At 38.8% G+C, this 13,030-nt stretch overlaps 1 protein-coding gene across 1 annotated transcript in view; it reads left to right on the forward strand.

The window, feature by feature from the left end:
* Nucleotides 1-1,322: 1,322 nt before the first annotated feature.
* Nucleotides 1,323-13,030, forward strand: part of LOC134169712 (hippocampus abundant transcript-like protein 1) — a 38,171-nt gene continuing 26,463 nt past the window's right edge. Inside the window, 2 exon segments of the mRNA XM_062630491.1 lie at nt 1,323-1,422; nt 10,194-10,289. Coding sequence (XP_062486475.1) covers nt 1,378-1,422; nt 10,194-10,289 — 141 coding nt within the window. The 5' untranslated portion in view covers nt 1,323-1,377.

Consider the following 13,030-nt stretch of genomic DNA (forward strand, 5'->3'; position numbering starts at 1 on the left):
AGGCGTTTGAATTAATTAAAAAAAAAAACTCAGTATTTTGAAGTCTGTTGGTTAACAGAAAAAACAACGACCAGAACACCCAACACTGTAAGGGATGAAGCCTCTTTGTTTACAAGTTAATAGAAAAATGGTCAGGTCTTCAAAAGAGCAAAAAATATTGCTGTATTTCAAAGTAATAGATGACTACTTTTGAAGAAATGAAATATTTGTAACTTCTACGGTAAGAGAACAAAAGAAGTGGAAAGAATGAATTTTCAACAAGGATTTCCTTAAGCTGGCTAGCAAAATTAATTTTAAAGACTATGTGTCGATTCACTAATGCCTGTATAATAAAAAAGATAATTTTGCATTATCCATTTAGCTCATGATATTCCAATGTTGCTCTTAAAATACCAATGTCTTCTTTAAGCAAAACAGAGTTTAAAAAAAATATCACCTACAGGAAGGCGTTCAAGTCAACGCAGGCTACTTTGCTAAAAGAGAATTCTTGTTAAATTGTGGTGTAAGATACCCTAAAAGATCAGCTTTCACTATGCACTATACCCATCAAGGATATAGCCTGATATACACAGCACATGGTAAATTTATTTTTAAATTAAAATTTCTTATTCTAGCAAAATGAGAAGCTCCTAAACTATAAACAGCTTGGTAGTTAGCAGCACAGGACACCTGAGGTACCAAGGAAAACAAAGGCCCAATAACGTGTCAAGGCTGAAGTAAGGTTTCCAGGGTGAAACCCTCTCAGCATCGGACATGCACGGGCCATATTCAGCTGTCTGGTGAACAGCACACTCTGGCTGGGCAGCTAGCGCGATGCATTCATTTTTCACTGTTAGTAGCCATAATCTTTACTATCTCAAAGTTCTCCATCTGTGCACATTTGGTCAGCTGACTTCTTATGAAATCTTGTGATACTTCTCATAATCGGCTGCCCTCGTACTACTTAAAGAAGAGGACACTGAGCTTCCAATTGCACCTGCCTGGTGGCAAAGGACCCAGCCAGGTTTGCGCCCGCCGCACCACACGCTCGACGGACGACCATTCCCCCAGAGGCTTTCGCGCGGTTTCCGGCCGCTAGGGAGCAGTTCCGCGGCCGGACCGGGGCGGTGCCGCGGGGTCACGTGATCCCGGAGGCGGTGCCCCGTGCACGCGGCGCGGGCGGGGCCTCCAACCCTCCCTGCCCCGCCTCTCCCCGCCCCTGGCGCTCCTCGGGCGCCGCTGCTGCGGGAGGATGATGAGAGCGGGATGAACCCCGAGCCGGAGCCGCCGCCAGATCCAGCCCGGGGGGAAGAAGAGGAGGAGGCAGCGGCGGCGGAGGAGGAGGAGGCGGAGGCGGCGAGGGAGGGCTGCGGTGCCGCCGGGCGAGACGGCCGCATCATGCTGGTGAAGAGGGGCAGCCTGAAGGCGGGCAGCAGCGGCGCGGTAAGTGCGGGGCGGGGCTAGGGGCGATGGGATTTGCGGGGGGCAGAGCGACCCGGCCTGTCCCGCTGGGCCTCCCCACCCGTGGGGAGCCAGCTGCCCCCGAGAGCGGCGTCCGGGTGTCCCCGCGGTCCCGGAAGCCTTCTGGAAGTTGGGGTGCGGCGGGGCACCGGGTTCCTGCCGGCTGCACTTGGCGGCACCTGGGGTCGGACCGGCCCGGGGTTCCCCTTCGTCCGCTCCACTTCCTGTGCCAGCCCCGGGTCTGTGCTAGCTTCGACGTTTCGTTGCTAGGTCATCCCGGGCAGAGGCGACGCCTGGGAGCAGATGGCTGTAAATAAACTTTCTTTTAAAACATGCAAATACTTACATGCCTGTAAGTAAAGCTTAGATTTCCTTCGGAGTTCTACGAAGTGCCTCTTGGTGAACTAAAACCATATCGTTGCCACGCAGTTTTAATAACTTGCTGCTCTTTCCGTTTCGTTGCTTCCCACCACATTAAGCATTAATATGATTTTGTGGAAATAAAAGGAGCTGGAAAGGGGTGGTCTGTGCACTTGAAAGCATCCGAAGTTGTGTTTGTGTGGGAGCAAACCGTAATTACTTCCGAGCGCAAACGTTTTTTGAGTAGGTTAGGCCTTCCACTTTGTGCGTGCATGCCCATGAGGTGCTTTTGAAACCGATCTGAGATGACACCTCCTGAACTTTCTGTTGTAGGTGGGGACAGGTGAGTTGTTTCGTGGATCAGAGATCATACAGCCCACCCTGTTTGTTGGCAGTGATCCCAGCGCAGAATGGGAGTAGAGGAACCCAGGGGTAACAAAACAGCGAAGTAACAAAACGGATGATCCTGTCACATGTGGGTTTTGAAGGGGTACAGACAGAAAACTAGGCAAAGCCTTGCCGTGATAAATCTTCTGGCAAGTTGAAATCACATAAATTTTATTTGCAACCCGACTTACCACCTATTAATATTTTTTGTTAGACTGCATTCATGTTAGGGTGTTCCTGAATAATGTATTTAGTATTAGTTTGCTCAGACTCGGATATGCTGCAGGTACTGCTCGTTCTGGAAGTTAAGTTTGTGTGAGGGAACCAACATCTGCTACCTGTGCCACCTAACCTCCCAACGATAAGCATCTCTGCTATTGGACAGGCAGTAGTTTACTGTTTTATGTTAATGTGAAGTGAATGAACTTATGATATCTTTAGTTGAGAATTAATGGCACAGCATTAATGTGGTGATATGACTAAACCTCAGAAATGTAAATAAATAAATAAATATTGAAACCCATCTATTTGATATCAGTAGGTTCTTTTTCCCTTACTCATCTCTGATGAAGGGGTTAAGGTACTTTTAACAAGTGGTTAACCCACAGAAGATTTGAAAACAAAAGAAGTTCTATGGAATTCATTAGTCAAGTTATTTTGTGTAAGTTAATTACAAAGTATCTGCTGCACATCTGTAAAGGATCACTTTTGTATTTGAGTCTTTCAGTTCTCTTTTAGAAATGGTTATGCCTTCCAAAAAGCAGGCTGGACTTCTTCAAGAAGTGTGACTGATGTATGCTGTATGGTGTATTTGTTGTTCTAGGTTTGTGTACTCTCCTGTTTATAACGGTAGGTACGTAAGATACTGTTACTTTACTGTAAGATACAGGAAGACAGTCTTAAGACTGAATAGGAAAGTAACTCTAGAAGAAGCCTGTTAACTTTTTAGTTAAAAAATGTAAGTTTTCATTTTTATCGACATGGATGATGGGGTGGAAGCAGTAAAGATGATGCAGTCATTGTGTAAAGGAAAACCAGACAAATTTATTTAAATATTAACAGAGAATAGGAAATGGAGGGTATGGGTAGATAAGTTTTAAAAAAATCAAGCAACTTTGATTTCTTTCTCTAACTTTGAAAAGTGAAACTCAAATGGAGAAAAAACCTGTAAGTGACAGAGGCACTAACCTGCGTTTTTTATTAAAGTATGGAATGTTTACTGAAGTTGGATTAAGGATTAAAATAAGACTTTTAAGTACTTAAAATATGATGGATTAAAATAAGACTTTTAAGTACTTAAAATATGATGGTTTGTCAGTTTGAAAATTTTAGTAGAAAATTTTATCATTATAAAATGATTTCAGATTTTGTTCTCCCCTCCCTTCTAGTTGTACCCTTAAGGGACTTCATGTTCCTGTAATGCATCTCCTACCAGAGTGAAGGACATGGAACTTTAATCTTATCTTCTGTACATTAATATAGCAGTAATGCAATTATAAGGTCTGCTTCACAATTCCTGACTGAGCAGTCTGTTTCTTACTTTGTTACTGCACTTCTGCACCTCCCTGTGATTCTCATGTGGCTGTCATACTGCTAGGACTCTAACTAGACTTTATTGAAAGAGCTTATACAAAGTAAAATATGAGGGGCTGGGTCATGGCTTTGTATGTAACTGTAGAGATCTCTTTGATATCAGTGGGAGTCCATCCTTGACATTTGAAAGTAGAAGCTTGCCCTTTGGGCTGCTGACAAAGAAGGAAATAAAGAAATGTCATTTGGGTGAGCCACTTCTTTGCTCTGTGAAGGATGTTTTAATTTTTATTCTGATTCTTCTGTCACACCGAATAGTAGGACAGTGTGAAAGAGTATAACCAAGTCTGTCAGGTTGCACAAGACTTTTTAGCCCTCCAGCTTAGGAGTAGCAAGCTTCTATCTTGTTCATTTATCTGTACCTAACTTCACTCTGTTGAATACATTGGCTTGACTGAAGTGAAGAACTAAAATATAAATGCCAGGCAAATGAGTTTTTATTAATTGAGTTACTGGCTCAAAACTAATAAGAATAGTAGTATGTTTAAGTAAATTTCACTCAAATCAGTTTCTGTTGGCTGTGTTACTTTGATTTCAGTGAGCTTCAGAAATTGAAGTAATGATGCCACGGACATTTTGTTCTATCTGTTCTATCTGAATTATGAACACTGGTAGTATAGAACTTAGCATGACACTCAGAATATTCATACCACGTACTTCATTTCTATGCAACCTATTGTCAGTAAAATAATGCCATAGTAGGGAAGCTTTCTAGTAAAATACAGTATACTGTTCTATCTAAATAAGTGCTCTTATGGGAGAAGTCCCCAGATAGGGTATCTGAGGATAAAACACACCTATATACCTCTTTGAGAATTAACCAGACATTAGTTTCATGTTCTTGGACACTGTAAAATGCCTCAGCTGTTGTGAAGCCCAGTACCTCTGTGTTTTTTTTAGAAGCATAATGAATGCATTCTGAAGGTCAGAACTGTATATCTTGGAAGTTTGCCAGCCTGTATGCCTTAAACTGTTTTAAACAGCAGAGCACAACTGGTATATACTTACCAGAATTACAGGTTTTTACTCTTTCTGCTATTATTTTTCTTTTTAATGCTTCAAAGAAAGACATAGCATGGTGAAATTGAGGCAGTTTGATTAAATGTCATGAGACTTTACCAAAACACCTTTCAGTCCATGAAGTTATTTTTTTTTAAATTTTTGGCTTGGAAATTGAGTTGCCAGTAGTAAGTACATTGTTGAAGTTGGCAGTTTGGGTGGAACAGTATTGTTCCACCAGTCCTTTGTGGAACAGTATTGTTTCCCCCACAAAAAATATTTTCCCTATTAAATCTGAATAATAAGAGAGAAACTGTGTTGCCTTCTCAGGGTTGCCAATGTCATTCAGAATCTTCCCATCATGTTAAATTAACACTGAGTCTGAACTCTGAACCATTGCCAGGAGTGATTAACTGCTTTCTGTAAAACCAAATCTCTCTTGCTTATATTCATGCTAAGAGGGCACTTCAGCTGTACTAAGTTTGTGTTACTGATCCTCCATGTTTTAGCAGTCTGAAAAGTTTTGTGTCTAGAAGAAAGTATGCTAGGCTAGAGCAATAGAAATTTAATTGTATAAATAGGGCTTGATACTTTAGTGCTGAAGATCCAAACTTAACCACTGGGCAATGAGCTTGAGCAGTTATCTGTGCCATGGAGAAGCATGTGTATCAACTAAGCAGTCTGTGCTTTTTAGTTACTTCTCAGTGTCATGCATCTCTCTACATTTTAGGAAGAAAACTTCAGCCATGTTTAAATCAGCTGGCAATTGGGTGTAGCATAATATGCTGGTTATATATTATTTCTGTAAGTGTTTTAATTAGGCAATGCAGTACTGTCTAAAGCGAAGTTTTCAGAATGTGTCAGGGTGTATGGTTATTGTTCTCTGAGGTGCTTGATTGGTCTCTGGGACCCTTGATGGCCTTAGCTTCAAAGACTGAAGCAGAAATGGTGTTCTCATGTTTATGTTCTTCAGAATCCTGCTTCTTAAACTTGTCCAGTTTACAGGAATGTGTTCCCAGGAGAAAAAAAAAAAAAGTGGCAAAACGTTTTGGGCACCGACAGGACATTCCAATTTTGACTTCGTGTGTTTGGTCCCACTTTACTAATTTTCTTGTATTTTAGCTTAAGGCAGTGACAATTGTTTTCTCTTCGTGCCCTTCATGTCCCTCCAATTTCTATAAATCCCAGTTGTATCTTTCTGCAGATGTTTCAGCTATAGCTTGGAGGAGCTTACTTCAGCATTCTTCTATACCTTTAGCAAATGTTCTTTGTCCTTCTGTGAGCCTCTTGTGCTTCTGTAAAATATGCTATTAAACAATGTGTATTGCTTCAAGCTTCTGAACAAAACAAGCAGTCATGGGATAAGAGGGAGATCTAATAAAAATGGTTAGCACACCAGAAGCAGAGGGCTAGGACAGGCATATCACATGTTTATGCAGCAATGTAATGATAATACTTTTTCTAACATGGTAGATCTTTGAATACTTTTTTGTCAGCCACTTGCTAAACTGGTGTCTTTCATGGAACCGTTTTCTCTAGGATCACATTACTAAATAATAGTCATCCTGTATGTGGAATTAATTTTTTTTCCATGTTTGCATTAGTTAAATTTATCTACATTAATTTTAATCTGCCACTTAGATTTTTTTACTGATTCCGTCAGCTTCTGATGTTCTTCACTATTACCATATAACTTTTCTAATGTGAATTGGTTTTTGTCATCAGTGAACGCTGTTACTTTGCTTTCAGCTTTTTTCCAGCTTGGTTATGAATACGTTGAACTACACAAGCATTGGGACAGGGCACTGGGACTCATCTGGTAACTTTCCTCAGTTGTGGAAACAGATTAGGTTTGGTTGCTTAGTTTGTGGGTTGTTTGGTTTTGTTTATTTTTTCTGTTTTTTTAAGAGCGTTTGGTGAGGGTCCTTCAGTATGTTTACTTGAATTCTCAGAAGGCTTATTAATGTGCCCTCTTTTATCCATGCATGCTTTTTTGAGAACTCCAGGAATTTTTTAAGGCACAGTCCATTTACAAAATCTGTGCAGGCTTTTTCATTTTGAATGAGTTGTTCTGATACTCTAGTCCTGTGTAATATGATTTAGCCTAGCTTTTTCTTGGGAGAGCTCATCATTATCTTGCTGTCCAGATACAAATCTGCTTAAGGTATTTCTTTTGCAAACTGAAATACAAGTTTGGACAATGCATAAGCTGAATTGTTTATGATTTATGTTCTAGCTTACAAAGCACATCTGAAATGCTAAAGCCTGTGCTGGACTGGAGAGTACTTTCACTTGTGTTCAGTGTATTTTCCACTGCATAGAAATTACATGTCTGAGGCTGCAGTTTATACACATTATCACTTTGGTGGTTACTTAGTGTGACAAAAGCAGCTACGGTCTTCTGGGTGCTTTTTGCATTTGAGTGAATTCTTGCCGGTTCCAGTAAATGAGTCATTCATGGGGAACAGCTGGAATTAGGGTGGTTCCTAAATACTTCAGTTCGAAAATTAAACACAATAGGCAATAGAAAGAGATGAATATGCAGTATGCCTAGAGAACTACCTGGGTAACATGTGAGAGAAAAGAGTATCCATAATGCAGTGAGACAGTTTGGTAGTGTAATATATTTGTGGTAGAATCAGCTAAAATGATAAAATAGTGATGTAGTGATGCATAGTAGGAAAAGTGCATTTGAAGTATAATTTGAGGGAGAAACTAAGGAAAGAACAGTGAATGTAAATGTGGAAAGGGAATGCGCTTTATGGTTTGGCATGAACTTCAGGGTTTATGTATGAATGATTCATGCATGTTTCTCAACATGTTTTACTGATTCTGTTCAGTTCTTTGATTTCTTGAAAACTTTGGAGTTGACAGAGTGAACTGCAGCGCAGGTTGCTCTGTAAATTAAAAGTACTTGTGGCAATTAACTTGTGTAGTGGGAGAATGGTTCTGAAGATGCTTTTAAAAACTAAAGTAAGAAAACTTCATACTTGATCACTTGAATGTTGGTTTGCATACTATGGAAGGACTGTGAGTGCTGTTTGCAAAGTTGTTTGTGTACTGGAAGTAGAACAAGCAACTAGCAGGCTCTCCTGAGAGACCCTACTGCCTGGTGGGAAAGAATTTCCCAGAGGAGGGTGTGGAGGGCAAGTTCCTGTGATTGTCTCTTCAGAAGTTCAGCTTGAGTTTGGTTGTTATCTGCCCCAGAAATAACAGAATTATTCGACTGAAAAGGCGCTTCAAAGAGATCTCTTTCTCCTCAGGGCAGGATCAGTGGTGAGGCGTGAGCAGCTTGCCTGGAACTTTTCTGGTTGGGTACTGGGACTGTTTGAGGGTGTCTGTGTGCACCTCTGTGGCCAAAAAAGCGTGCTGTGTTTATCCAGTAGAGTCTTCTGCACTCTGGGGGATTTCAGAGTAGTTAGAAAGTGGTTTTGTTTGCTTGTGTTTTTTGTGTGGTGATTTTTTTTCTTTATTTTATTCTTTTTTTTTTTTTTTTTTTAAATCCCCGGGAATAAGTACATTCCTTCCAACAGCCAGTAAGCATGTTTGAAATTGGATGTTAGGATGCTTTGACCGCCATTCAGACAACTTTAATTGTTAAATTACAGATTTGAATTAACAGATAAATAGTTACCTAAAAGTGGTGTGAATAAATGAATACTGTTAATTCTAGTTTTGCTCTGAAGATCTGGGACTAGTATAAAACTGTCTTGGGGTGGCATGTTTTAGGGTGATCTTTAAATCTTTAAAATGTCTATTCTTATTGATACTGTATTGTGATTTTTTTTTTTTTTTCCTCTTTTCTATGAGCAATTCCTCGCCAGCTGGATTTATGATCTTGACAACTCCTCATGGGTTTATTAATGTTCAACAGCTGTGTTCTGCTTCAAAAAAAAACCTTTGTATTGCATCCCAGTAGTTTTCCTTGTTATCTTCAGATTAACTTTGGGGTTTGTTTTGCCTCTAATTAAAGCAGCAGAAATGTTTTTAAGAATTGGGTGTCAGTGAAGAGTATGGAAGTGGAAAGTTGGAGAAATAGTGGATATTTTGTTAGAACTTCAGATTTTATAATGATGGCCTTAAACTTTTATTGTTAAGCATTTGAAATTATGTAATGTTTTGCTCATTATTGATTATGCAAGTATAATAGCTTGATGAGCAGCTGCATTTGAAAGGGATTCTAATGTTCATACGTAGTTTCTCAGCCCACACACTGGGCTGCCATTTAAAGATGATCTGTGTGGATAGAAGATAGGCCCATAACAGGTTTTTAAATTTTTCCTGAAGGCACTTAATTTTTAACATTAAAGCTTTAAAATTTTGGGGATGGGGATGATGAAAGCAATTTGTATTTTACCGAATCTGCGCTATTTCTGAAATTCTGTTTAAATCTTTTTAATCATGAAGAATTCAGTTGGTCGTCCCCATATTGTCTAGTTCTGGAAGCCTGGAGCTCTTTGTGCTTCAAGTTTATAACAATTTTTCATGTCTGTCTTAAGTTCTGTATGTAGATTGCATGCTGTTGTGTTCTGTTGTGAAGTATTTTCTCAATATAGAAATGAGCCAAGTCTATTACTTCTGGGATACTTCCGTCTTAAAAGGAAGTATAAATATTTTTAGAAAGCTCTTTGATTTTAAGATGAGTTTTTATTGCTTTCTTATCAGTGGTGCAGGCTGTGTATACGATCAATTATAAGCTATTTTCTTGACAATAACTTGATGCTTGATTCCAGATCTCTTCTTACCTGGGATCCAGTCCTTGGGTCTTGAACAGAAGCAGTTTCACAGCATGCCAAGCATCATAAGCACTTCCATGTCTTGCTAATTCTTATGGGATTACTTGTTCACGAGCAGAATAGCTCCTGGGCCTCTAGTGTGTAGGCGCACACAAGTGTAGGTCAGCAGTTAGCAGAAAGCAGTTGTACAGATGGCATAAGCCGCCCCTTATTTTTTTATACTTGTGCAGTTTCAAATGCAAAAACTACAGCTCTTATGATTATGTATATTGTTGTAATTTTGTTGTAACAGTGATCTTCATAAAGGAGGTCTGTTTCATTGTCATTTGTGGAGATAGCAGGGAGAGTTACACCATTTGTCACGCTGCTGTGGAAGGTTGTGAATAGTACTCAAGGGAAGATGAAGTCTGAAGGCACACTGGAGGTTTGAGCAGTACAGGGCAGTATCAGGAACTGGGAATATAGTTCTCTTCAATCAGCAAGCATTTGAGGGAACAAATGTTCTTAAGTTTTCTGGAGTTCTTTTGTTGCTCTGTAATAACTCTTCACCCGTGTTTGACTTATTAGGGTTCCCAAGGGCTTGGTAATAGGTCATTCTGAGAGCTGGCTGTTTCCAAGAGATCTTTGCACATGTAACTAGCTGGATGTTTACAAACCACTGCATGTGTTTTTCTTTCATAGCAACATGGTATTAGTCGGCCAAGTGTGTACCATGCGGTGGTGGTCATATTTCTAGAATTCTTTGCCTGGGGGCTCTTGACAACTCCAATGCTAACAGTAAGTATCACTGATCAGCTATCTTCTTGACAATAATGACAAAAATTAATTTACTAATTCCTAAGAATTGCGGTTTTAATTTGTTTTACATTTTCTGCTTACCTCTTTAACTGAATTCCAGGAGTCTCCACATTGAACACTGTGCAATACTAGTATATTACAGCTGAGATTTGAACTGCTGAAAGACTAAAAGATAGTAAAAAAAAATAAATTAGCTGTAATACTTACTGATTTTTATTTGATTTTTAGGGTAATACCAGTTTATTGATGTAAATATTCTTTGGAAATTCTGTTTTTTTTTAAGACTGTGATTCAGTTCGTCTTTCAGTCATAACAATTGAATAATATATGCATTCCATAGTTAACTGCGTTACACTGTTGTGGGCTGGCTATTTTGCAAGCATATAACTTGAACTAAAATGTAAAGGCTTTTATATAAGAAGTGGATTATGTAAGTATTTAATCTGTTCTGGAATGCAGTTTGGTAATAGGATATGAAGCCTGAAGAAATGGGTATTGTTAGTTAAAATCAGGACTGCCTGAGAGAAGTCATCAAAAGTCTATTAGTCCAATTTTTCATCAAATAATATCTGAGAGCACTTTGAATACAAGACAGGCAAGGTTTTATGGGATTAAAAGGTCTTTGAGTTAATTTTTCTTCTCCAAACTCCATATAAAATAATTACCTAATTTTTGAGAGGTGTTTGTCTACCCTTCGTAAAGACAATCACTGATCTTTTTTAACATAGCTTAATAATGAAGTTCATATAAATGGTTAACAGATTTCCAAAATGAAGATGTCTCACTAAGTGACCATCCTGTCACACTATCTTGCCAGTGTCATAATATGGGGAAGCTTACTGGGTGGTTGTTCTTGTTTCTTTTGTTTTCTTTCCTTTTTTTCCTTAAGCAAAATGCTGAAGTTGCTCAAGCTTGACACTTCTCATTTGAAAGAATAATGTGCCAATAATAATTCCTGCACAGTCTTAAAGAAAACACCCCACCTTAATAGAATTGTTAAATGGATTCTTCAATAATGTACTTCAAGTGAAATAGTTACATATGAATTTTTACTGTTAGGCACATGCAGCTGAAATGTTAATTCTTGAAATTAGTATTGTGTCTAATGGGAGTGTTATGAAATTCTTCTAATGTAAAGCTAAATTCTTACTTTGACTGAAGATATGTGGATTCCGTACAGTTGTGGTCTTGAATGTCCAGTATTTTGAACAAGTTGTGTTTCTGTTTTACCAGGTCTTGAATACTTTGGAGGCTGTTACATTGTATCAAAAACTTAATTTAAAACACCGAATTACATATAATAGTGTAACTTGCCTTCCACAGGTGTAAATATCTTCTTTGATCATGGGGGTGATCATCATTAGTTGTAATCAGCTTTGCACACACTGAAAGGCTGCTCTTTGTTTTAAATAATTTCAAATCTGGTTTGATACTTTCACCCTTCTGTCATGTAATGTAACTTACCTTGGCCTGCTGATGGGTCAGCTGCATTAGAAGTCATTCAGAACTTTCCTATGAGCAAAGTTCATCATTGGAACTGCCATCTGCCCACTTTTGTTCTAGGAGGTTTGTCTGGTGGGAAGAGCAGAAGTGGAAATGTCTGGCCTGTCAGTCAGTGCTCATGATCATTCAGTTTTTTTGTGGTTGTGATTCTCCCGGTCATTGTCAACATTAAATTAGATTAAAATATTGTGCATTCTCAAAATAAACTATTTATTTTATGATAGCTGAGACTGTAATTTTTTTAACATCTGTTAGCAAAGCTGTTACTGTTGCATATAATTGTTACATGACACTATACTTGGAGAAGAGGTGTTTAAAAGTGTTTGTAAGCACACAAAGGTTATTTTGGGCACAGACTGCACAAAGCTTATGCTCATTCATCTTATTTGTGGACTTGTAAGCCACTATTAGTAAATCACCATTAGAAATATTAATCACTTAATGGCATATTGTGTCTTCAATGTAATCTTTTTATGAATACGCACATGTTGTCTTGAGAAGCTGTGGCTGCCGCATCCCATCCCTGAAAGTGTTCAAAGGCCAGGCTGGATGGGGCTTTGAGCAGCCTGGTGTAGTGGAAGGTGCCCCTGCTCATGGCCAGGGTTTGGAAATAGGTGATCTTTAAGCTCCCTTCCAACCCAAACCAGTCTATGATGCTATAATACGATTTCTATCAGTAGCACTTGAGTAAGGCAGTTCTCTTTGATAGTTTGTCAACTTGCATTTCTTTTGTCTGTAATGTGACAGAAATTAATCTCAAAAGCTTGAACCATCATCAGCAGTGGTTGTGTTCTAGGAAAAATACTGGAAAACACTTTACAGAATGATAATTAGGATAGTTAGACTTGACACTGCAAACTTTCTGCTTGCCCCTTTTTTTTTTTTTTTTTTAATTTTTACTTTTATTTTTTCCCCTGACTAGGAATACATCTGCTTGTTTTCTAATATGAGCCCTGACTTTTTTTCTAGAGGTGCAAAATTCTTTTAAATTGAAGATGAGATCAGAAGTAAATAGAGCTCTTAATAAGCTGAATGGTCTGACCAGCAGTTAGCATGGGAACGATAATCATTATTAAACCCTATCATTTCAGAATCTTAGTCATCCTTGAAAAATTATGCTGATCTTTCTCAATGATACTGAAGTATTGTGTTTTTTAGGCTAGTGGATTTCTGTCTCTCTCTCTCTCTCTCTGTCAGTAATATTCATCGTAGTTGCC

This window comes from Pezoporus occidentalis, unplaced genomic scaffold, assembly GCF_034315485.1.
Source record: "Pezoporus occidentalis ecotype Australia unplaced genomic scaffold, CSIRO_AGI_Poc_V1 ctg353, whole genome shotgun sequence".
Lineage (NCBI taxonomy): Eukaryota > Metazoa > Chordata > Aves > Psittaciformes > Psittacidae > Pezoporus > Pezoporus occidentalis.